Here is a 24,546-nt window from a genome sequence, read left to right as displayed (position 1 = left end):
AGCCAGGAAGACTACTGTGGATTAATGCCAAAGGCAGCAAACTGTGGCTCATGGTCTTTGACAGAGAAAACATACACATAACGTTGAACTACACTGCCACTCTTCTTTGTCAAGTGGATCATTCTGGAACTTTTTCTCACTTTGAAAGGGCCCAGGATACCCCTCAAGGGAGCCAAGAGCCACCCTTTCACATAATCATCTTTCCTCTCAAAAGCTTTCCCAATAAGAAGCTTCAAGGACTAAATTGCATTAATTTGAATGAACAGTAACTAGGGCCTGAGACTTCCAGAAGCTCTTCAGCACCCATAATAATCGCTGAAGACAATGGGAGTTGCAGATGATCACAAAAATTGGTTAAAGGGTTTAATAGAACTGCTTTTTTACAGTGCTCTAGCCCCAGACCCACAAATACTTCTCCCCTGCTGTCTTTTGGCAGTCACAGATTAAAAAAAAAAACCTAAAAGCTACAACTTGCATGCAACCCCCAAATCACCCAATAGCTATGGCTTACTGACTCTCATGCATGGGGAATTTTAAGGGCAAAGCCCTACACTGGCATCTGCAACGCAGATCTCATCGTCTCTCTGCATAGGCTTCACAGTCTGTGGATTTCTGCTGCGTGTTTTGCTCTTGCTCTCCACACCAGATTTCCCTTGGCACAGGCAGAAGTTCTAAGCAGAGACAAAAGGAATTTTTACAGTACAGAGGGGCAAGAGATCCAAAAGGAATACTTTGCCTAAAATTCCCAGCATCACAACTACATAATTTTTACCTGATTTATGTTTTTCAATTGCAGCATAACTACAGGATACAGATGCATATAACTCACATCCCTCTACACATTTTCCTCTAGTGTGTTTTCCTTTTTTTTTTTTTTTTTTTAAAGTCAAGGAAATAACAAACTTGATCTCATGCTCAGAAACTTGAAAACTTTAAAAAACCTGTTCTCCCAGAGCACTCATCCTGCCAAAGAAACTGCTAAAGGGGTCCCGTGTGTCTCAGGAAAGAAAGGCAACGGGGGGAAAATGAACGTGTATTAGAAGTCTGTGTTCACTGGAATTTGGATCTCTCTGGAGCTCGTGGCTATTCTTTTTGAATGAAATCATCTGCTGCTGAAAGGCTTAATATCACTACTGAATGAAGTTTTCTACCTGGACAGACTTATTAACTTTTCTTCTGGGAAACAGGAGGAGAAAAACCAACACGGAAGCCTTGTGAAGGAGAAAGCCGCAGAGAGGGATGGACTCACAAAGACATCCCCATCCACCCTGCAAAGCTCCTGTCCCCAGAGACCACTCGGGCCAAAGCATCGCTCTTGCTTGGCCAGAGCACACGGACGCAAGCAGAGATGGAGGGAGAGTCCTTGACGAGGCACCCGAGACCTCGCTCTGAGCTCACTCTTGGCACTGGAGGTTGTCTTTCTTCCCTGCTTCGTCTTCCTTCCTCTCAGTCCCTACCATTTGCCAAGGGTAGGTGTTCAATGTATGAATCGTCAGGCCAAGTCTCCACCAGCATCCAGACCTACTTCTGCTTCAGCCCACTGCAAGACCTGCTCCGAGGCGAGTGAAATTATTTTGGACCCAGCAAATTGGTCTCCCTCCCATCCTCTGACAGCAAAGGTGCAAGGAAACCACCAGAGCTGGCCAGACGGCGATTCTTTCTATTAGGATGGACTTTATCTCATGTAATTTTAGCTATTTAAAAGGCAGGCATCTACTCCTCTAAGCAAATCATTCAAACTCTGCAGGTGAGACAGGCAGAGGGAGGGCTCCTCACCCACCCTGCCATCCATGGGGTGAGCTCTCAAAGGAAAGCATCTCTGCTCTCCCTACGTGCCCATCACACTCTGCTTTGCACAGAGGGAGCCTAGACACCAGCCCAGCCTGGGGATGCTGCTTCCAGACGGCATCTTCAACCACCACACACCTACTCCCATCTGATCCAAGGCCCACGCGACACATTAGGACCCGAAGGTTTAGCGCTGGAAGCATGTCTTCACCAGGGCTCAGGCCTGCAAGGCTGCTGCAGGGCGTGCGAGCATATGGGGGTGAGCAGAGGGACATGCTTTGGCCATAGCTGGGGCCAGCCTTCCCCAAAAATGGGATGCCACAAGCCAGCTCACACACCCAGCTGGGTCAGCGCTGCCTCTCAGCCTCGTCTGCTGGGGTTTGCTTCTCCCAGGGCTGCTCTCAGCTAGGAGATGCCCCTCTGCAATAGCCCTATGCAGGGAATTAAGAAACATTTGAGATTTGAATAAAGAAGATACAGAGGTGCCAAGGCTTTCCTCAGCATGAAAAATTCATTCCCTCCTTGGCTATACCCCTTAATGAGATGATCAGTGACCTGATGAATGTCAGGTCACCAGTTTCCAGTACAAAAGGCTGTGCACTGTTTTAAAAAATGTGCATTTTTTCCAGCTACTTTTTTTCTATAATGAAGGAATAGCACTAAAAATACATCCCACCATGTTCTCCAAGGGTGTAACTAGACATCACTCCGCTAAAGCCAAGATGGACTTATGTATACCTGCCAGCTAGGGAGTGGGTCCATCGCTGGGAAACAACTTCACTACGTATGCACACACACACATATAGTTACATATTAAAATATATATTTTTTAATATATTTAATTATATTTTAATATATCTTTATATGTTAAACCTATATAAACCCACAAAGGTAAGTCATACTTCTCTAACATACTCAATCCTGAATGGTTCTTTATCTTATATATGCAATTTATTTTTTATATATATAATTTATTTTATATATGTTTTCATATATTTATATATAATTTTGTATGTATTCAGATATACATAAAAAACCACAAAGGTGGGCACATATTTGTCTAATATTTTCAACCTTGAATGGGTCTTTATTTTACTATAATAATCTTATCCTGCTCTCCCTTAAAAAAAAATGACATCTTTGTAAATGACTGTACACAGTCATTTCTATGCTATTGGTACAAAGGATAAGTTATTAAGGAAGCGAGCATCAGAAATTATCCTGTAAAGCCAATGCTGTGGATTTTAACCCTTTCAACCCTACCAAGTCTGAGCTGGTGTATTTATATATTCCAAGTGTTTCTGTTCACTGTATCATCGACTATGACCGCAGATCCGCATAAAAATGCCAAGCAATTTTTAGCACAAGCTCAGCATGGCTAGATGCCATGCTCTTCATATGGCATGAAGCCCTTCTAATAGTCTTCACTGTTCTACCTCCTCCCTCCTGCTCCAAAACACCCCACGATGAAGGTAAACCTTCAAATCTTTCCACTGACCGTAATGAAAGGGTAGTTTAGCAGCAAAAATATGCGGGGGACATCGTTACTCAAGTTCCAGTAGAGGCTGGGAGGCTGGCACGGGAAGGGGGTGGGGGCGAAGCTATTTCCCATGGTAGTGCACCCATAAATAAATAAATATTGACATATTATGCCAGGATCTGTGCTGTCGTTGGAAAGGGCAGGCAGGGAACACAGGGCACATTCAGAAGACCACAGAGATGATTTAGACTGAGTAAGTGTTATATATACACTTTTTTTTTATATACATATATATATAGGCTTTTCTGGGTCTGAGCCTGAAAATGTTTGTACACAGGAGTACATTTGCCCATTTGAGAAGGGTTACGGGTGTAAGCGTTTGCAGGATTACAGGCATTATTTGTTGCCCACCGGCACAATTTGCACAGCTACGGAGACCATGCTCAGGTCACCAACTACGGCAACGAAAAGACTCCTGCATCTGTACCAGCATCTGCGCTCCAGCCTGCAGCGACCACCTACAGCCAGCCGCCGGGCGGTGGAGAGCCCTCCCAGCAGAAGGTCACAACGCAGGTCCCTACAGCCCTCCACTGAGAGCTAGCTCTGCTGGTCCCGGAGAATAAGGGATCTGCCTCACTCCTGCCCTCCTGGATGGAAAATGCTATATTGAGCATCTACATCTGTCTTAGGTATAGTCATGGGTACGGCAGGGTTCCTGCAAAACATTTGCACCAGGAAACAACTTGACACATAGACAAAGTTCCAAGTGAAGTGAAAGGCATGAAGTTAATTACCAGCAGGACCTGACATTTAGAAAAGGACTTTAAACAGAATTTAGGCTTGATTTTCAGCTAAGTACTTACATCCAAAACTGAGATTCAGAAAGACCTCTTCAGCCACCCGGGCCTGGAGGTCCCAACATTTCCCAATACCTTCCTTCTTCAACCTGAAACCACCACACCTACGCTCCTGCTCTGCACATCCAGAACCAGCCAGGCAAACACTCCCCTCCTGCTAAAGACCCTCCAAAAGTCAGAAACCAGCACAATGCAGGTCTCCACACCAAGGTCTCCAGAGGCATCTGGAGCTTCCCTAACAAACCTGCTCCCAGAACAGGGCTGAGAGCTTTGTCCTTAAAGCACTGCCACCTGGGGAAAAAAATACCCAACAGCTCTTCTGCAGTAGCCTGATGACCAGAGCTTCTCGGAGCTAGTCCAAGTCTCTTGTTGCTTTAAACACATTTAAGCCCACATGCAGCCACAGAGACACCTGTTTAGCACAAAGATAGAGGTTGTTGTGGATGGGGACATGTCCGAAAGAAATACAAGGTCCCTGCGGCCAAGAGGACAACCCACAAGTGAGATCCTGCCTCTATAACCCAGCAGTTAAGGCATTCACCTCGGAGTGGGAAGTCCTGGATTTTGGCCCACGTCCTGATGGTATTTCAACAGCTTGATGTAAAATGCACAAGCAGATGCCATAGAAGGGACTGTCCCTAAGCCCTGGCTTAGCTCAAGCCACAAGTGGCACACAAAGCAAAGCCCAGGCGGCTCTCACGGCCCTGAGCGGGTCCCCATGACGGAGGCACGCGTTACCTCTGCATCCTGGACATCCTGTGGAGCTCCATGTCGTCGCTGCCGCGGAAACCTTTCGCAAAGGGGTTGTTCTCAATCTTTAACTGGGTGATCTGAAAGGGAGGAAATGCAATGGGTTCATCGCAAGTCCAAGACATGGCCTGGGAGAGAGGGGATATTGTTTATTAAACCCAAGCCAATAGGGATGTGGGGGAAAAACACAGCTTTCAGGAACTCAAGTCATCCTTCAGGTCAGGCATTGACCACTCCAGATGGGCTTTCCTCTAGATCTCTCCACTGGAAAAATATCTCCTGTCAACAACCTCTCACTTCGCTCAGCCTCGTCCCATAACTAACACATGGGACTGCACACACACACAAATTTCTCTCTGGAGGAAATCTGCTTTCTTAGAGTTACTTACTTTCTTTTTGCTGTTGAGACAGAAAGGGCTGCACCGACCAGAGGACCCAGAATGAAAGTCATACTGCCTGAACAAATCCCACTGACACCAAAATTCAATGTATTTTCTCATCAATGTGCAGCCATGACCAAAACCTGACCTCTCAGACCCTGGATCCTCCCACTCAGACTGGTAAGGCTCACCCTTTCTGTATTTGAGACCAGCTAAATGTACTCCAGGTGCTCTGCATCTGACATCCTTCCCCAACCAGCCCCACACCTGTAAGCACTGCATGGACTAACTACCTAAGGTACTTGGAGGGCAACTTCACCTCTACCCATCATGCCCTGGAGGAATGTTTGTCTCCCCATTAATTCTAGAAGGAATTAAGAGGGACTAGTTTGCTCACTTAGTTGGCTACCTTCAGTATCTAAAGTTTGCTGGGATGAATCCCCCTCAGACTCCTAACTTTGGTCCTCTTACAACATCTAAGTTAAACATTTAAAGCAGCCGCTGTACAGAATGTACCCTTATCCAAAGCAACTGTGTTGCTCAAAGAGGTGCAATCCTCTCCTTCACACGCCTCTCCTGAGGGCTTAGGTGAGTAGGTTTTCTCAAGCCAGGGGTTGTCATTTAAGCAAATATTAACTGTGGACCAGCAACACTCTCAAATGCCCTGCTGATCTTGTACAAACCCACTCTGCCATACCAAATCTGGTGCAAACGCTTTGGTGTCTTTGCAGAGCAGGACTGAGTCTGGATCACGTGTGATCTAGCTGCAATGCCCTAATATTCAGGCAGAAGAGGCAACAGTTCCCCTTCTTTTTCTCCATCGCTGCCTGGTAGTCCGAGCCCTCAGCCAGGAGTCGGGAGAGCCACTTGCACTTGCCTAGGAGGAGAGACAACCCTGTGTTTGCCATTGGAGGAACTTCATGCGCTCACCACATTTTATGGAAACACTGTCCTTCCTTCCTATTGAAAGTTGGCCAACGGGAAGGAAAGAGCTTGAGATTAATGGCGGGAGAACAGAGAGAGGTTCATGTTCACCAAGTCAAGCACACATAACTGGACCCACTTCTTTGCCAAAATTCAAAGAGAAAAATCTGGCTCAGCTAGTGTCAATAGCAAATCCCGCCAGGTGTCTGCACAACCACATTATTTTGCTATTTTCTCATCTTATAGCATTTTTTTTTCCAAAGACCGCTTGTTTATTTGCCATTTTTGCCTAATTCAGCCCCAAATCTCACACAAAGACCCCATCACCCCTACGCTTGTGCCCATGAGCATTCCCATTAAATCAGGACCTAATTTAGTACATAAACAGAGCATTGCGCTTTTTTTGTCACACATTTCAGATTTCCAAGAGAAGAGTGAACAATCTATTTGGTCCAATTTGGCATTTGAGCCCTTCTCTAGCAGTAAAACATGGGTGCATTTTATAATTAAAAGCCCTGAATAATTAGACAACCAGCTGTGTATTTTGCAAAGAAACTACCAGTTTCCACCAGAGAGGTGGTGGCCCTACTATAATGCATAATAGGCATTATTCAATTTTTTGAATGTTTCTATGCAATTTGCATTCTGAAGCACACTAAATGTACGAGTTGTCCTCACTTGCCGAAACCAATGGCAATATTTGCTTGCATAAGCGAAGTCCTTCACTGAGCAAGGATTTACAGTATTGGCACCGGCACACAAATGTACAAAGGGCCAGATTCATCCCAACATAACCGAAGGCATTTTAACCAAGGCGCCTGCACTGGGAACCTCGTCTCCTGGCGTTCCTGCTGGAATCAATGGAGGGAGATGGGGACTGCCAGAGGGCACGGGGGCTCTGAGGTGGGTAGCATTGCCTTCACAGGTCCCCGACGCTCTCCCTTCACCAGAGAAGGAGCCATCAACACACTAGCCCCTAATTTAAGGGCCTCAGATGAATGCCCTGTTTGATGAATCAAGCCTTTAATCACCCACAAAATATCAGACAAAATATCATATGAAACCTCGGTCTTGCAAATACATTGCTTTATGAGTAGAGAAGTCCCTTAACCCTCATCAGGAAGACTCTTACAAGCAAAGGTATTAACATACGTGTTGGTAGCAGAAAGCCTCAAGTGAAGCACAGCTAACTTCAGCCTCCTTAAAATTAGAGATCTGCTAGATCGAAGGCATCTAGAAACCAGGGACTACAGAAGGTTTTAAATTAGGTCTCAGCTCTTTGGTGTATTTCAGGTGGATTTCAGCAGGAGCTTTCGGAACAAAGTTTCACTAGATGATAACTCATGGCATCAGCCCTAGCACTAAGCCAGGAGAGTCCAAGCCAGATTTAACAAAACTGTACACAACAAAACAGAAAATAGAGAAAAAGTTAGTGAATCCCTGCTTTAGAAAACAGCCTGTGGAAGATATTTTGTTTGGCCAGTTTTTGTCTGACTTACAAACTATTTCAGAGGTGGAAAAGCAAACAAATGGGTGGAAATAACCTCCTTCTGGATCAACTTTGCCATAGCAAAACTCTGTTTAATTGACTGTAACCCTTTGCGGGGGGCGGGGGGTGGGGGCGAGGGGAAGAAAAAGCTGTCAGAAAGTCAAATGACAATTACATCATGAAAAATAAAAAAATACAACGTCCTGCAAGGTCATTAAGACAGAGTGCCCAGGGCTAAATTATATAGCACAGGTTCAATAAAACCGTAGGGCTTTGTTTATGTATTTGTTACTGAAATAAATTGATGGCAAAATTTGCTTCTGACCACTGATTTCTAAAGCTGCTGCAGACCTTTCTGAGACGAGAGCTTTCCAGGGTGAAGCCTCCCAGATTTACACTTTTCAGGGCTTGTCTGACCTATGGGTTCATCTTTACTTTAACGGGAAGCGACAGTTCCCAAAGAAATCTCAGCGCCGCTCCTCTGCACTCCTTTCTCTGGGCTAACTGACCACAAAGCACTTCTGCTGAGATATTTCCAATGGCATCTTTAGCTCCAGCATGATAGAATTTAGCTTTGCATCTAGTTAGGTCGAGGAAAGATGCTTTACTTTTTTTTTTTGCACAGCCATGTATTTATATGGGTACATGTGTCTACAGGCTCATGAACGTTGTTATGGCCAGGGTCAAAACTACCACTTATTTTTTTGGGTCAGGCACAGCCATGTATTTTATATGGGTACGTGTGTCTACAGGCTCATTAATATTGTACGGCCAGGATCAAAACTACCACTTACTATTATTTTTTGTCAAACACTTGCTATAATAAGATTTTTCTCAATTGCTTCTAACTTTAGAAAACTTTGTTGGGGCTGAAATATTCCACACCAGGTATATGCCCTGGGCTCCTTTTTATTTATTTATTTTTACCATCAACCAGTCCCACTTTTTTTGAGCACTTCAGCTGAGGGAAAACACACCACCCTGACCCTCTTGGGCTTTTCTGAAACTGTCCTAAAGGCTGGGCATTTTGGAAAAGGGACTTCACATTCTGCAAGGGGGGATCCTTAGTTTCTGAGCTCTCTTCTTGTGAAAATCTGCCCCACTTGGACAACTTAAAAGCCTGAGCAGGGAAAAAATCACCATTCAGGTCACCCCATTTAGTGATGAAGAGGTCAGGTTGATTACCCTTGAACTGAGCACGCGTGGACCTCCCCATGCTGTGGGGATACGTGCTGTCCCTGCCCTGCAGGTGACCGTGGTCCTGCTCAGCTTGGCAGAGACAGGCCAGCACCATCCCTGCCACTGCTGCAGCCAGCTGTGCTGGGAGCAACTGGGAGGCTGGGCTTCAGGCTTTCAGCACAGAGCCTTTTTCTTTTGCACTCTCACATACCCCAGGTGGAAACCAAGTCAGCATGGCGGAGGAAGCCAAAACAGAGCAGTGGGAAGGAAAGAAATAGATGAAGACAAGGTGCCTGCTGAGACTACGTACATCTGGCTGGGCCAAACAGAGGAGCTGGATGGGGAGCTGGGACTCAGAGCCCAAGGTAAAGGCCAGGGGAAGGGGGCGTGCTGGCAGGGGGGAAAAGATGCTGAACCCAGAAGCCAGTGAAGGAAATGAGAGGAACCGAGAGCCAGTGGCTGGTCGGAGGTACTGGTGCGAGACAGAGGGGCTCATTGAGGAGGCTGTTGGCTGAACTGGGAGACAAGAACGGAGGATGAGAAGAGACAGACCTTGCACAGTGTTGCGGGGGGGGAAGGAGGTGGGTCAGGAGGTGGGGGTGAGGCTGGAGAGAGATAGGATGTCTTTGCAGAGCTTGGGGAGGGGGTCTGGATTGAGGACTGAAAGGGGCCGGGGCCTCGGGGCTGGCTGAGCACCCTGTCCTGGGACTGGCAGGGAGACCGGGACAAGACTGAGGACAAAGGGGCAGAAGGAGACAGAACTGGTTCAGACACAGGTTGTGAAGGACACCAGATCTCTTGAAGGAAGTACTCTCCTACTAAAGCCTGGAACAGGACTAAGCATTTGCGAGTAGAGATGTGAGGAACCCCAGAGAGGGTCAGTGAGAGGAGAAAGGCTCACAGCAGTCCCCAAGCAACCGAGGGCTGCACAAAAGCCACCAGTCCTGGCAACGGAGAGGAGATGCATGGTCTCACTTTGCTTAACCCCAGGGAGCCTTGCCTCTCTCAGTGCTTGGGGAACCCCCCGTCCGGAGAGGAGCCAGCCCTGAGTAAGGAGAGAGGCTGCCTCTTCTTGCTATGGAGGGGGGAAGACATGGGGCCAATGGCCCCAGGCTGGGCAGGGAGAGTCTGGGGGACACAGCCCTGCAGGGCTGCTTCAGGGGGCTGGACCAGGTCCAGCCTCTGCATGGAGGCACTCCATGGGATGCCAGCCAGGCCACCACATTGGTGGCCTCTACTGAAGTGATGGAGGTGGCTACCTACAACCAAAGACAAGGAGAACTGAGCTCTCAGGGCAAAACATCCCGAGCCCAAGGACGTGCCCACCTCCGGCAGCAGCTACACTTACACAGCCCTGCAAGATACCTCAACAGAGCAGCAAATGGGCACGGGTTTGGACAAGGGCTACACAGGCAGCTCTCCAAAATTTGGCAGGATGGAGCACCAGTTGACTTGGCCAACGTAACAGCGCTCTTTTAGTACAGGGGTCTTTCTGGGGGTGGGATGAACCTGTATATTCAGAAAGCCCACCAGCATGTTTCTCTATGCCCACTGGCTACCTGGGAGTGCATCAGATCAGTCCTCAGCCAGGCCCTTCCCTGGTTCTCCACATTGCTATGGTGCACGTACCATTTCTGGGTGCCTACAGCATCCCAGCTGGGGCTAATGTTTCCTTAAAAGAATTTGGGCTACCAAAATGTTAAATAACTTAGAAAAAAAATCAGCATAAAACTGGATATCCTGAGGGGGGAAAACCAATATAAAGCCCAAGTCCAGCTAACGGGGAAAGCAGGTTGTAAAAATTAATGAGAATAATTGTTGTGAATTCTTGCTTTTGAAAGAACCCTCATGAGGGCAGAACCTTAATTATTTCTGTCTATTAGGGTTCATTTCCTGGTCCTAAGCAGAGAGCTAGTACCTAATAAATATGAGCTAGTAGCACAATGATTTAAGCTACAGCAAAATGGTACTTAACTGCAGGGGAAGTTAATATTTGGGAATCAACCTGATTGCAAGCACCCATTGTGTAAATGGCAAGGAAATGAAATGTGCATGTGACCTATTTTAACACCTCAATATTTCTGGGGTATTTTTTCAGGGTTGCAGAGAGGGGGGAGGTGGTCGACCGAGCTGCTGACAACCGCACTGAAAACTTTACCGAAACTTTCTTCGTAGCTTAAGCCTCCTTTTGGGGAGTAGGGCTGGGGAGGGGGAGATCCCAGTGTGCTTAAATATCTTTTCAGGCTGTCTAAAATATCAGGGGAAATAAGCACAAGCCCTACATTGGGATTGCAGCTGTGCTATTGAAATAAATTGACGGATCTGAAATCAAGCAGGTATTTCTGTAAGCTGTGTAAGCATAGACTAAAATGCATTTATGGGCAAGTCATACAATTAATACTGTAATATAATTCACCTATAACACCGCTCTTGGAACCTAAACCACATGCACATATAAATTTGTGTATATACGTGTGTGTGTATGTAAAATACATGGGTGTATAAAAACTGTGTGTAAAATATGTTGGTGTATGCAAACTGTGCGTAATTGTGCGGATAGGAAACTTTGCATGAAGGATGTGCTGCAGGTGATGGGTGGAAGAGAAAGATGGCTGTAAATGGGAAAAAAATAGGTAGCACAAAACAGACAGACATGGGGATGGACAGGCAGACTCTCCTTGGGGAGCTCGATGCAGACAGACACAGACCGGTGGGACCGCGATCATTTCTGGCAATGGGAAACGCACTCTGCATTGCAACATGAAAATATGTTTTGCCAAGCAACATCTCAGCTGTGAAAGCTGAACTCGGGTTTCTGCCTGTGGAAAAGACCCCACTTGCCACTCAACTCAGCTGAAGGGTGTTACCCCTTCCGCACAGCCAGCATCTGCAACAGCATCAGCTGCGCGCCGCCTCAGCCCCGCTATTATTCTCCATCTGCACTGGGGCAAACTACAAATTTTATTCCTTTCCCTGAAGGGAGATGCCATTTAGGGTAGATCATTCCCTGGTTTATTTTTATGGCTCTATCTTTCTCAGTCGGGTCTTTATCTTGGGGCTACAGTGACTCTTTATTTGTTCCCCCAACGATTCAGTGCAGCAAGGAGAGGAATGCGTGTGTCGGGGGGAAGGATGTGTAGGGGGGTGTGTAAAACATGTAGTGGTGTCTGTGTGCGTGTGCATGCGTCTGCTGGGATGCGAGCGCGTGTGTGTCTGTAGGGATTCATGCGTTTGTCACTGCGTATGTTTTGACAGAGACGGATACGCAGATGTCATTTCTTATCAACCAGATGTTGTTGATTTACAATCAAATATTCCTGCTCCTCCTAATATGGCAGTTTTCCCAAACTACTGTACTTACATGTTTCTGCTTTGCTTTTGTTTTATTTGCATGATAATTTTTTTTTCTATAAAACAGTCCTATTTTTCTTCAAAGGAAAGCAGTTAAATTCAGGTCTGTTTTCTCATAGGGAAATGCCTTTAAAGCGAGCAGTGTGTCCTGTTTTATTAACTCCCAGTTCTATTAATATTATATTCTTTCCCCGAATCCATCAAGCAGAAGTTAAACTTGATTTTATAGCATCCACAGCGGAGTTATAATTTAAGGCATAATTTGGCGAGGACTCAATTTGGATTCAGTTTGCTTGTCCTGGTTGTGCCAACAGCTCCTATTTTAAAGGGCAGGGAAGTATTTTCTTTTCTCCCTAGTTACGGTGAAACACTCTTTCTTCTCCAGCCTACCTCTGCTCTCTGCGTCTCCCTTGCCAACTGATGGACGGAGGAAACGCAATCATTTTGCACGGGTTTAGGAGCTTCCTACTTACATCTCCAGGAAAGCATCCAGGATTTATCCGGGGTGTTAAATGACCTTTCTCCGTTTGAAAAAACAAGCGCATGATTTTCACTCTGTCAAGCGCAAAGGAGCTATCCTACCCACCCGTAAGTACCAGTAAAAGCTTGTAGTAATCGCTTTCTATGCAATTTGGGGAGGAATTTGCTTTTTTTCCCAAAGGAAAATTAGCTTTTCATGGGGTTTTGCCCTAGAGAGGGGCTATCAGGGTCTGCGGGCAAGCAGTGAGGGGCAGTCAGTGAAAGGCATTGCTAAATACATCTGCTGAGAACTACCCCAGCCCTGAGCCTTCCTCCGCCTCCTTCCTCGCTGGATGGGGAAGCCCAAAAGCCGAGCAGGGGAAGGAGAGGGGACAGCAGCCCCGCAGCGGGGTCCCCCCGGGTGGGCAGGCAGAGGGGGGCTGCAGCAGGAACCCACGTGTGTCTGCCCGGCGGTACCCCAAGAAAACCTTATTTGATCCGTATTATTTTTTTTGCTTTGTTTTGCTTGGGCAGGCGGGGAGCTGATTTCAGGCGCAGAGCCTCCCTTTCCTTCCAGGGCCTCCTCGCTGCCAACCCCACAGCCCCCCGCCGACCTCCCCGCAGGGCCACCCGAGGAAGGAGCCCTTCCCCAAACAAAGGGCCGGAGCGCGGCCAGCCCGGGTTATCAGCACCCCAGCCACGGAGGGGAGCGCCGGGCTCCCTTCTCCAGATTACAAGGCTTTGACCGATGCGGGGGAAAGAAGATAAAGCCAACTTCCTCGGTTGGTCGTCTCCTCTCTGAGCAAACCATCCTGTTGAGCTAATTCCTCCTCAGCTCGCCCTAAGCCCTGTCTTTAGATGCTTTGTCTGTGTCGCCAGGAATAACAGAGGGCATGGGACGGGTGTGTGGTGAGAGGAAAGGGGAAGAAGGGAAAAGAAGAAGGGGGAGAAAGAAGAAGGGGAGAAACGAGGAGAAAAAGAAGAAGGGGGAAAGAAAAAGGGGGAAGAAGAAGGGAAAAGAAGGGAAAGAGGAGAAAAAGAAGAAGGGAAAAGAAGGGGGAAAGAAGGGGGAAAGGAGAAAGGGAAAAGGAGAAAGGGAAAAGGAGAAGGGAAAAGGAGAAGGGAAAAGGAGAAGAGAAAAGGAGAAGAGAAAAGGAGAAGGGAAAAGGAGAAAGGGAAAAGGAGAAGGGAAAAGGAGAAGGGAAAAGGAGAAGGGAAAAGGAGAAGGGAAAAGGAGAAGGGGGAAAGGAGAAGGGGGAAAGGAGAAGGGGGAAAGGAGAAGGGGGAAAGGAGAAGGGAAAGAAAAGAGGAGAAAGAAGAAGGGAAAAGAAGAAGGGGGAAAAAAGAGGAGAAAAAGAAGAAGGGAAAAGACAAAGAGGAGAAAAGAGGAGAAAAAGAAGAAGGGGGAGAAAAAAGAAGGGGGAGAAAAAAGTAGAAAAAAAAAAGAAGGGGGGAGGAGGAGGAAAAAAGAAGAGGAGAAAAGAGGGGGGCAAAGAAAAGACGAAGGGGGGGAAGATGGGGAAAGGGGAGCCGAGGCCCTGGGGAGCAGCGGGAGGAGGGAGGCGGTGTGCCGGGGCGAGGGCCGGCCCGGCCCCTCACCTTGTGGTTTTGGTAGGAGGTGACGGCGATGAAGGCGGTCTCCGGGAAGACGTGGGTGCAGAAGGCGGTGTTCTTGGAGCCGAAGCCGTTGTTCTCGTCCGCTTTCACGATGTGGAGCCGGGGCTGGTATTTGTGCATGGAGTTCAGGATGATCTGGGCAAGGGGAGAAGGAGACGACATCCCGTGGGAATGGAGGGGGCACAGCGCGGCGCACCCCCCCGCTGCCCGGGGATGGGGAGAGGAGGAAGAGAGGGGCCCGCAGGGCCTCGCATCCCCTTCCCCAAAACCTTCGCCCCCTTCAGGGCTCCCCCAGAAGGGCTGATTTAGGTGCTGGGCTGGGGGGACATATCTCTCAAGAAACCCCCCCACGCCCCCAACCAAGGAGCCCATCAGGGCACGGCGATGCTGTGAAAGGTGGCTGCTTACCCGCTGCCCCCCCCGCCAGCTCTGGGCTGTGCTGCTGTTCCCCCCCACACCCCCCGGGCGGGCCGGAGCTGCTCCCCAACACACGTTGGCATCCTGAACCTGCTGGAGGGGGCTCTCCGCCTTTCCAGCCCCTTCAGGGCCCCCAAAACCTCCCACCTCACCACCACGATGGCCCGGGTATCTCAAGCCCCCCCCCCCAGAACGGCAAAGGGGCAAGAAGGGGGGATGGCAGCAGAGGGCTGGAGGGATTTAGTGTGTCCCCCCGCCAGCCACCCGCAGGGGATGGGAGAGGAGGGTGGCGGGGGTGGGGGGACGCGCTGTGTTCAAGATAAAAAGCGGTCCCTGCTCGGTACCAGGTTAATCTCGGGGGAAGGGGGCGGGGGCGGGGGGGGGGAAAGGCGGCGGGGGGCCGCTCGGTCACGATAATGACTGCCGGACCCTGGCGACAGCGAGACGCAGCGCGCCCCGCCGCCGCCTCCCCCGTCCCGGGGGTTTAAGCAAATTGCTTTGACATCCAGGAAAGTCGTAGACATCAACGGTGAACGATCTAATGGTTTTTAATTTCATTACAGCGACTCTAATTGAGAGAGTCCCGGTGCAGCTCCTCCTCTGAAGTCCCTTATTGTCCCCTCAGCGCCTTCGGTCTGTTTAGAGGGACTTTTCCCCAGAGCCGCCTGTTCGCAGCGGGGGATGCCTGGCTCCCCCCCCCGCCCCGGGACTGCTCCCCAAAACCACCCCGGGGGTGGGAGAGGTGCCCCGGCTGCGCTGCTGCGGAGTCCCCGCTCTCCCCTCCCCTTGCCCGGGGGAGTGGGGAAGGTCCTGATCCCTAGAAAGCAGCGCTTGCCAACCGCTTTGCCCCCAGCTCAAGGCAAAATTAAAATAAAATAAAAATTATAAAAAGAAAAAAAAAAAAGCAAACCCCCCCCAACTGGAGGGGGAAAGGAGAGCTCGGAAAAAGTTGCTCAGCATTGGGGTGGGCTGGGGGGTCGTCTGGCCGCTCTGCCTTGCAGCCCCCCCCCCCCCCCCTTAGCTACCACGTGGGCAGGGATTTAATAGCACAAGACTTATCATTAAAAAGCGAAGGGGGGGGAAAAAAGGAACTTGGGAAAAAAATGAAACTGAAGTGTTGAAATGAGACTGGAGAAAAATACACTCTTGGAAAGGGATGGCGGGATCTGGATTCACATACCCGCTTAAGTAATTATATATATATTTTTATAGATATATATATTATTCATACATGCACATATATATTTGCTCAGAGGAACACGCATCCTTGGAGACCTTCGAAGGAGGGCTGTTTCTGGCTGCAGAATTCACACAAGCTTTCACGGCCCCCCGAGTCTAGCAAAGACCTTTTTATACCCAAGAAGCTCTAGCGGGATTTCAATTTTTTTTTAAATTGTCTTTAATTATTGTGGCTTTTTTTTTGATCGGGGGATCCACATGGTTTTAGGCCCTATTTCCTCGAATAATTATACCTGACTGATTTTACCTGTTAGCCAAATTCACGGAGGCAACAAGCAGATTTTTAACGCTCCAAGACTCCGTAAGGTTAAAACCAGGTAGCTAAATATTCAATGAAGCCGGGCGCGTTTCACCCACTCGCGGACTCCAGGCCCCGCGGGTCTGTAGTCAATTCCCACGCAGTGCTGCGAAATAGCCCATTTTTAATGGTTTATGCTTCCATTTTTGGGGGGTTCCTTCATTGGGGTTCATCCCACCGTCTCAGAGAAGAAAATAACACCCCACCAACACAACGGATTTGGGGATGGGTGACACTGCCATGACCTTGGTGGTGCTGGCAGTGGTGGGGGAGGCCACGCGTGGGTGAGGGACACGCCGTGGGAGAGGGCCGTGAGCACGCGTGGGGGCCCCGGTAGCCCTCCGCGGGCGCGGTGCCTTTCTCCCGCCTCCGGTACTTACATGTCCGAAGGGGTCGAGGTGGTTGTTGGTGAGCTTGAGCTTCTGGAAGGAAACCAGCTGCCTCATCCAGTGGGCGCCGGTGGCCGGGGAGTCGGGGTGCACGTACAGCCGCCCGGGCATGGCCGGCTCTGCCTTCCCCGTCACTGACCTGCGTGGGGACACAGGCACTGAGCTCCGGGACGGGGGCGGGGGGCCCTCCCCTGGGCTCCTGCACCGCTTCCATCCCCTCCCGTGGGCTCCTGCTCCCCCATCCATCCCCTCCGGTGGGCTCCCCCCCGTGGGCTCCTGCTCCCCCATCCATCCCCTCCGGTGGGGTCACTCCCACTCAGGTACGCGGAGGCAGCGCGGTGCCGGCCGGTCACGCCGTGCTTGGGGAGAAAAGGCATTTACAAACACTGCTCGGAGAATTAATTGAGCCGAAATTAATTGAGCCGAAGCACCTTTTCCGTCGGAGATGGCTCTCGCTGTTTCCCCGCGTAACCCCATCCTTCGCCTCCCCCCCCAGTTACCGTCACCCGAGCAAAGGACGGACCGTGTACCAGTCCTTAAAGATTTTCCTGCCCGGAGATATTCCCTTCCTTGATATAATTAAACCATCGGCTGCACAACAGCCAATAATCTCATCGTCAAACAGGATTACAGTTATCTATCGCTAGCTAACTGCGACAGACTTTTCTCCTTTTTTTGGTGCGTTTTTCTCCCAAGGAGCATCCCGAGAGGCTCAGGTGAAGCCCCTGCAGTCCAACATCTCTCCTTTGCAGGGGAACAAGAAGGGTGAGCCGCTGATTCGAGGGTATCCCCCAACGTGTGCTGCCCAGGTTTGGCCAGCCCAGAAAGCCCGACGCAGAGCTCCCCTCCCTCTCCTTTCTCCCACGCGTGCATACCATTTATTATCTGCAAATTTGTATCTGTGGTCATCCGCTGGTACAATATCCATCAACAGTATGTACTTAGTCTTTGGGTTGAGTCCAGTGACCTTCACTTTGTAACTGGGGAACATACGCCTATAAAAAAAAAATTATATATAAAATAAGTACATAAATATAAAAGCGGAGAAAGGAAAGTTTTCCAAGGTGGTTTCGCGTGTGTTTGCGAGGAGGAGGGGGCGGGGGGGTCATTTAAGAAAAGGGCAAGACCACACTCTCAATGGCCCTTCCCGAAAGGCTCGGGCAGAGGAGGGGTGCATCCTTCCCCCGGGGTGCGGGCGATGTTTGGGTGCCGCTGGGTGCCCCTCCGGGTCCCAGCTGAGCCGAACCAGGCGATTTATCGAGGTAGACTCGTAATTACGAGGCTGGCGGGGTTGTTTATTCACCTACTCGTGTGCCTGCTCGTCTATTCGTCTTTTTATTATTATTTGTTTCACCAAAACTCCGACTTTCCCTTCTTTGAACATATCTGGTCGTGAGAACTTTTGGAAGCAAGTTACTTCCCTCTATACGTAAACCTCTGGAACAGGAGGGGAGATTTGCCAAAAAAAAAAGAAAAAAAAAGTAAAAATATCTATATTTCTCGAAAGATATATATTTTAAATACATATATTTCAATCACCCCCCTGTGTATCAACGGTTCTGTGTGCAGATGGGGGGGGCGAAGCCCTACACGGACTCAGGTGTGACACCAAACCTGCGGGTACAGAGACCCCAGCCAACGCACCTGACAAATCCTTGGAAACACTCGGGTACACACTGAGGACAGGGGCTTTTCGAAATATTTTCCATTACTGCAAGGCAGGGACTTCAAACACCGATGTTATTTTAGTTTAAGCTTTCCAAATATTTAAAAATAAAGCAGATGAAAATGTATCCCTGGACTTCAAATAAGCCTGAACAAAAAGCCCACACCTCTAAAAATACGGCGCTCTTCTCCGAGGCTCGGGCTCTTATCTCTGCCATAGGGCATCTAGGCTGGGTTTAATTCACTTGTAAAAAGCTGGAGGGAGGGGGAAACCTACCAGCGAAGAAAGCGGGGATTTAACTTCAACATTTTAAGGGAGAAGAAACCAAATTCCACCTGAAGAACGATCTGTAACTCCATGGAAAACACCTGACCAGCAAGAACACGGACTTCTCCAACAAGAAACGTGGGGAATTATATAAATAAGGAAACGTAGCCCCTATCCCCCCTAAAGCCCCTGCGCTGGAAATGTCTATTTTATTGCTCTCCAGATGAGATTTCTGTCCACTGCGATATTTGTTTGAAATTTCTGCAAGGTGGTTTATGTCTCCCTCCGTACGCTGCCTCTTTTTTTTTTTTTTCTTTTTTTCCTTTCCCCTGTGAACTCGGGTTTTTCGGGAGGTCCCTCCGCTCCCCCAGCCCCGGGCTGCGGGGGTCGGCAGGACCCCGACCCCCAGCAGCTTCCCTCCCTCCGGACAGTCCCCCCCTTTCTTTATACCACGTTCCCTTGGACACAAGACCCTTCTTTAAAACCGCTTTTTCCAGCAGCAGCGAGCTTCAAGGGGAAGGCGAGCCGTCAGGCAGATCTATTCGCTAAAACTTTATACAACCAGCTCGATATTATTCTTTTTTTTCCTCCCTCTTCAGGCACATTTTAGAAGCCCACAACAAATGCCAGATAACAGAGCAAACTGAAAGTTTGACTCCACATCGTTTATTGTGCCCTTGCAATCCAAAGCTACTCCTATTTCTACCCGTGGAGGGAGTTTTTCCCCCCCCTTCCTCCGAGGTTTTTAATTTAAAATCACAACGAAAAGAGCCTCTCTCGGGCTGCCCCCAGTTTGCCGATGCCACTGGGGAGACTATTTTACTGGGTCTCGCTGGCTTACGCGCTCTTCAATTTAACACTCCTCCAACACATTAATATTAAAGACAATGTTAAATCGCCTCAAACGCACTCAAACACACAGGCGTACCCGTAGAAATATCTATGGATCAGGTTTACTAAGCCGGTCATGGAATCGATTAGGCGCAGTCCCAATAAAGCTGGATTTGCAAGGCTGTATATTTTTCTACACACCCACGCAGACAAACACGCGTACAGAAGCGTGTGTCTGGACGCAGTTAGATCCGCATGCTATTTATTTGCGGACACGTCTATCCGTGCATCTAAACAGCTTTGCTATCAGTATATAAACAGTAGCTTAAGACCATATATACTTTTAAATAGGGTGGCGTGGGTGTTCTGGGTATATTCGCCTCAGTGTGCGCAAAATAAATAAGGAACTTCTGTAAACGGCGTAAGGCATTGCAAAATCGCAGAAGGGCCGAGCTGCTCCTTTAATTAAAAATAATAATAATAACGAAATCGCCCAGCGAGCTGCTCTAAACAAGGTTAGCTTTTGGCCAAGTAGTTGCAACTCGCGTTCGCCTGGAAAGCTTCCAAAGGCCTGAAGTTGGGATTAACGATCCAACTGTTCTGGTTGAGAAAGAAGCCAGAAGAAACAATTTCTGCTGAATATATCCTCGCAGGGAGGGCTCTCCGCACGCCCGGCCCCGCCGGGCCATCGCCGGGCAGGGCTCTGCGGGCGCTCCCGGGGCCGTGACACACACCCACGCACACGGGGGGGGGGTGTCTCGCACACGAGAGACGTGACCGTACCAATGTCAGGGAGAGCAGGGCTGCGGCCACGCACCCCCACCCACGCGGCTGTGCGGACACGCGTGTCGTGTCCCCCCCCCGCCGTAGGCAATTCCCCCCAGCAAACACGCACAAACGAGGGGGGACACGCGGGATGACACGCGGGGGGACGCGCCCCCCCCCACCCCCTTACCTCCCGGCCTTTGTTATGATCATCTCCGTCCCCACTTCGTGAAATTTCAGCCACAGCTCCCGTTCGTGCAAAAACACTTTGATCCCCTCCATGCCCTGCGAGGGAGGAAGGCACAAACCGTCAGCCCCGAGGGGTGGGGGAGACCCCGCCGGGGGCAGCCGGGGAGGGGGCGGCGGGGCCCCGCTCGGCCCCGGCGGGAAGCTCGGAGGGAAAAGGCCGGGCGATGGGGGCCGGAGCTCGGGGCATTCCCGGGAAAATCCGGCCGCTTGTGTGTTTGCAAAGGAGGCGAGAATGGGATTTCAGGCCGGAGCCAGGTGGTGCTGGGCAAGGGGGCCCTGGGGCAGGATCCTGCCGGCCTCGGCGCTCCCGGGGCGGGGAGGGAAGAGCAGGGAGCGCCCGGGGCCGGCTCCGGCCCGCATCCTCTCAGCCCGGCCGCCCTGGGAGCAATAGCCCAGAGCTTCGGCCCGGCTGCTCCCGAGAGCCAGCCGGAGGAGGTTTACACCCCTCCGATGAGTGATTTACACCCGCCGGGGAGTCATATCTGCTCCCCTCGCCCGCTCCTTTTATTCACACCCCACAAGGGCTGCGGGCAGCGGGGCCCTGCGAGCCCCACGCTTGGCACCGCGAGATGCCATCGCGGGGAAAACACATCCCCCCACCGTGGGCTGGGAGGCACGGTGGACCCCCCCCCCCCCAAGCCAAGCACATATTCCCCCCACTGAAAATGGAGCCGAAGCACCCCGCCAAACGCATCGGGGGGCGGTTTCCAAAGGCTCACGGTGGCCCCGAGCCCCAGGACCGGCAGGACAAGCCCGGTACCGGTACCCGTGCCCGCACCGGCCCCGCCGTGCCTCCTGCCCGCGGCCCCGTGGGCGGCAGCCGCAGCGGGCGGAGGTTTCCCCCCGAGGATTTACCTGCCGGGGGACGAGCGGGGCTCTCCGGAGGGGCTCCGCAGCCGCTGAAGGCCAGGCGATCTCGGTGGAAAAGCCCCTCTCCCCGCCTCCCCCCCCCTCCCCGGGCTGTCCGGAGCCGGCTGGGGCCGAGCGCTGGGCGCCGGCTTCCAGCACCGCCCGGCCCGGGCGGGGAAGGCCCCGGCGGCGGGGAAGGGGAAGACGAGGGGTGGCCTGGCCCGCTGCCGCCTCGGCCTGCTCTCCTCGGCAGCGCGGAGGTCCGCCGGGAGCTGCGGCCGGCGGGTCCCGCGTGGGAGCCCACGCGTGTCCCAGTAACACGCGGCGCCCGGGGGGCGAGGGCTGATGGAGGGTGTGAGGGGGACCCCAGGGCATGCCTGGCCCCCAGGTCGCTAAGGGGCTGCCCACGCGTGACACCCCCTGCCTGCCCTCAGGGCCCATTGCGTGGGTGCAGGCAGAGCTGCGTGTGCACACGCGTGGCTGTATCCGCGTGTGCATGCGTACGCCCGGCTGTACAAGGGGTGCACGTATATATATGTTTATATCTTACACAAATACGCACGGGCACAGCAAATATATACACGCGCGCGCAGCTGTCTACGTGTGTGTTCGCGTGTGCATTTGTACACTCACGCGTGGACGCCTGTGGGTGTGCGCCTGCCGCTGCACGAGCGGGTGTCTCTCTCCAGTATTTTGGGTGCTTTTCCGTGCGTGCCCCTCCATGCACGCCAATATTAACGTGTGCACTTCCCCGCAGGTTTAGCGCTTGGACACGACCCCAAATAACACTAAAGCAGGATGAGGCCCACAGTCAGGTGAGACTTTTCGCTCCTGTGGGGCCTAAAACGACTCATCACCGCCCAGAGCAGCAGCAACCACCCAGCTGAGCTGATATTTGGGGGGAAAAAGGCAGAGAAAAGGTGGGGAGGGAAAAAAAAAAGAGCGAGGGGGAGAGAAAGAGGAGTGTGGGTCCTTACCTGCTGGGTGAAGGCTGCCTGGGGCGAGGTGGGGGACTTGCTGGTGGCCCCCAGCTGAGTGTCCTGCTTGGCTTCAGCCTGGAGCTCTTTGGCCTCCGAGTCAGCCGGCGTGGTCGGGAGCCCAAAGCCTTCCTCGCTATCCGCCATGTTACGAGCTTCCTTCGCTGAATCCCCCACTGCAGGCACACATCGGGGAGAGAGCAGAGATAAGAGACGCATAAGTCAATGCTGACGTTTAATAAAATATATATATATATACACATATGCAATGGGGAGGGAGCTGGAGCGCTAGGCAGGGCTGCCCGACAAACCCGTGCTGCCCGCAACTCACTTCCAGCTGCCCGGGGAGGGAACAAGGCCCTTTAACTTTGGGAGAGGGAGAAATAAAGACTTTTATTTATTATCGCAGCCCGCAAGGGATGATAGGATTTGGGGGGGGGGGGGGAGGAGGGAGGGAGGGGAAAGGGGAGGCGGTATTATTAAATGCATCTTTTGGAAAAGGTAAACAGCGTATTTTAGGTCTGCCTGGCAGGACATGGGGAGCAAGGCACCAGGGGGCCGTGGACCAGCCAACTCATCACACCAATGACTCTGGAGGTCGGGGGGCCGAGGTGGGGGGGGCAGAGCCTCCTCCGAGCCTTGAACACCTCCAATTCCCCCGGGCTCATTGAGGCCGAGGGGGCGGAAAGGCCCCGCTTTCCTCCCAGGGAAGTGGGAGCTTTCACCCCACTCCCGTTTCGACCAGGCAAACGCCACCGACACGCGAGGCCCCTTATACAACCCCATTTTCAAAGAAAATGCAACTTCTCGCACCCCTACGGAGAAAGAAAAATTAAAAAAAAAAAAAAAGGAAGCGGCCTTTTCTCCCCCCCACCCCAGACAGTTGCAAGTAAAGCAAAGGATGGACGAGGTAATTAAAATATAAAAGTGCAAATAAATCAATCAGTCGAGACACTGTGCAAGGTAACGTGCACTCGGGCTGGTGAACGGGGGGTGGAATTGGGGCTGAAGTGAACTAAGCCGTAACATTTAGAGTAAAACTCTAAATGAGAAAAAGAGCTTAAAAAAATACACGGGTTACATCTGATGCGAGTAACCACAGTGAGTTTTAAAAGCAGTATTTTGGCGTAGCATTAACGGCTCTATCAGGAATGGTAAAAGTTTCAAAGCAGCACAAAAAAAAAAAAAGATAAAAGCAATTGAATTATCTGTTAGTTTTTTGTTCTTAAGGAGTTTAGAGTTTTAGTAGCTTTAAAAAAACCATCTCTTGCATGTTTCAAAGAAGGGGATTCATTTTTGAAAGGCCAGCCATATGGAGGCAATATTGTTTTTAAGGACATGAGAATGTTTTGAAATGAGTTCTCCTTCTCCCTGCAACAATATTTAAAAGCCCTTTTTTTTAAAAAAAAAAAAAAAAAAGAGGAAAAAACGGCAATTCTCCTTTAAACGCAGAGGAAAATTGGGAGTGGAAAGGAGGGGGGGAGAAAATTATCTTCCCTGCTAGTGGTGGGTAATATATACATCTACATATATATAATTTAAAAGGACAGAAAGCGAAGGGACCCCCGGTCCGCACCTCTGGAGCTGAAGGTCCTGTACAGAACGGCCGTGCCCCCCTGCCCAGACGCTCCTTTCCCACCGCGCACCAGCCGGGCAGCAGCTGCCTGAAGGGCGAAGCAAAACCGCTGCGAGCGCGGAAAGTGCGCGGAGGGGAGCGGGGCCGAGGGGCTCCGCGGGAGCCGCTGCCCGGGCCCGGGCACAGCCCGCGGGGCAGAGCCGCAGCTCCAGGGACCATTTAAGGCTTTTCTCTTCCCCTCCTCCTCTTTTTTTTTTTTTTTTTCCCTGGGCTGTTGTGGTTTTTTTTTTTTTTCTCGCTGCAGCTTGGGAAGTGCCGGTTATCCATTTTTTAATCGATTTCCCTCCAGCTTGGAGCTATTATTCCCCCTGAGCTGGCAAAGTTAGGGGGGAGGGCGAGGGGAAAAAAAAAAAAATTAAATAAAGCACGTTTATTAAAACAAAGAGGGAGCCAGCTATGGCAGCGCAGGGCAGCCCGGCTCCAGCGAGCCTCCCCGGCGCTCTCCGCGTCGAGACATAATTAAGCAGATATAAAAATAATAATAATAACAAAGGAGGGGGGTGACGGCAAAAAAATAAGCCAACAACTAAGAGCAACTGGCGATCCGTGGCTTCTAATTTTTTTTTCCCCTTTAAAGAGCTTCTGAGAAGAAATGGAGCTTGACAGAACCAGGCCGCGGTGGCTGTATGAAAAATGCATCTTGCCTTGCTAAAGTAGCACCAAGTGGGTTTGCGGGAGGGAAAAAAAAA

General features: G+C 50.6%; 1 protein-coding gene across 1 annotated transcript in view; it reads right to left on the bottom strand.

The window, feature by feature from the left end:
- TBX5 (T-box transcription factor 5) overlaps positions 1-22,383 on the bottom strand; it is a 37,818-nt gene extending 15,435 nt beyond the window's left edge. Inside the window, exons 1-6 of the mRNA XM_072880237.1 lie at positions 22,222-22,383; positions 20,337-20,431; positions 17,493-17,612; positions 16,609-16,756; positions 14,257-14,409; positions 4,864-4,955 (exon numbers count right to left, since the gene is read on the bottom strand). Of these exons, the coding sequence (XP_072736338.1) occupies positions 4,864-4,955; positions 14,257-14,409; positions 16,609-16,756; positions 17,493-17,612; positions 20,337-20,431; positions 22,222-22,368 (755 nt within the window). The 5' untranslated portion in view covers positions 22,369-22,383. The remainder of the gene's footprint in view (positions 1-4,863; positions 4,956-14,256; positions 14,410-16,608; positions 16,757-17,492; positions 17,613-20,336; positions 20,432-22,221) is intronic.
- Between the last annotated feature and the right edge of the window lie 2,163 nt (positions 22,384-24,546).

The sequence above is a fragment of the Ciconia boyciana genome, chromosome 15 (genome assembly GCF_034638445.1).
Source record: "Ciconia boyciana chromosome 15, ASM3463844v1, whole genome shotgun sequence".
NCBI lineage: Eukaryota > Metazoa > Chordata > Aves > Ciconiiformes > Ciconiidae > Ciconia > Ciconia boyciana.
Note: the sequence above shows the minus strand (reverse complement) of the source record. Positions and strands in the feature narration are given on the sequence as shown.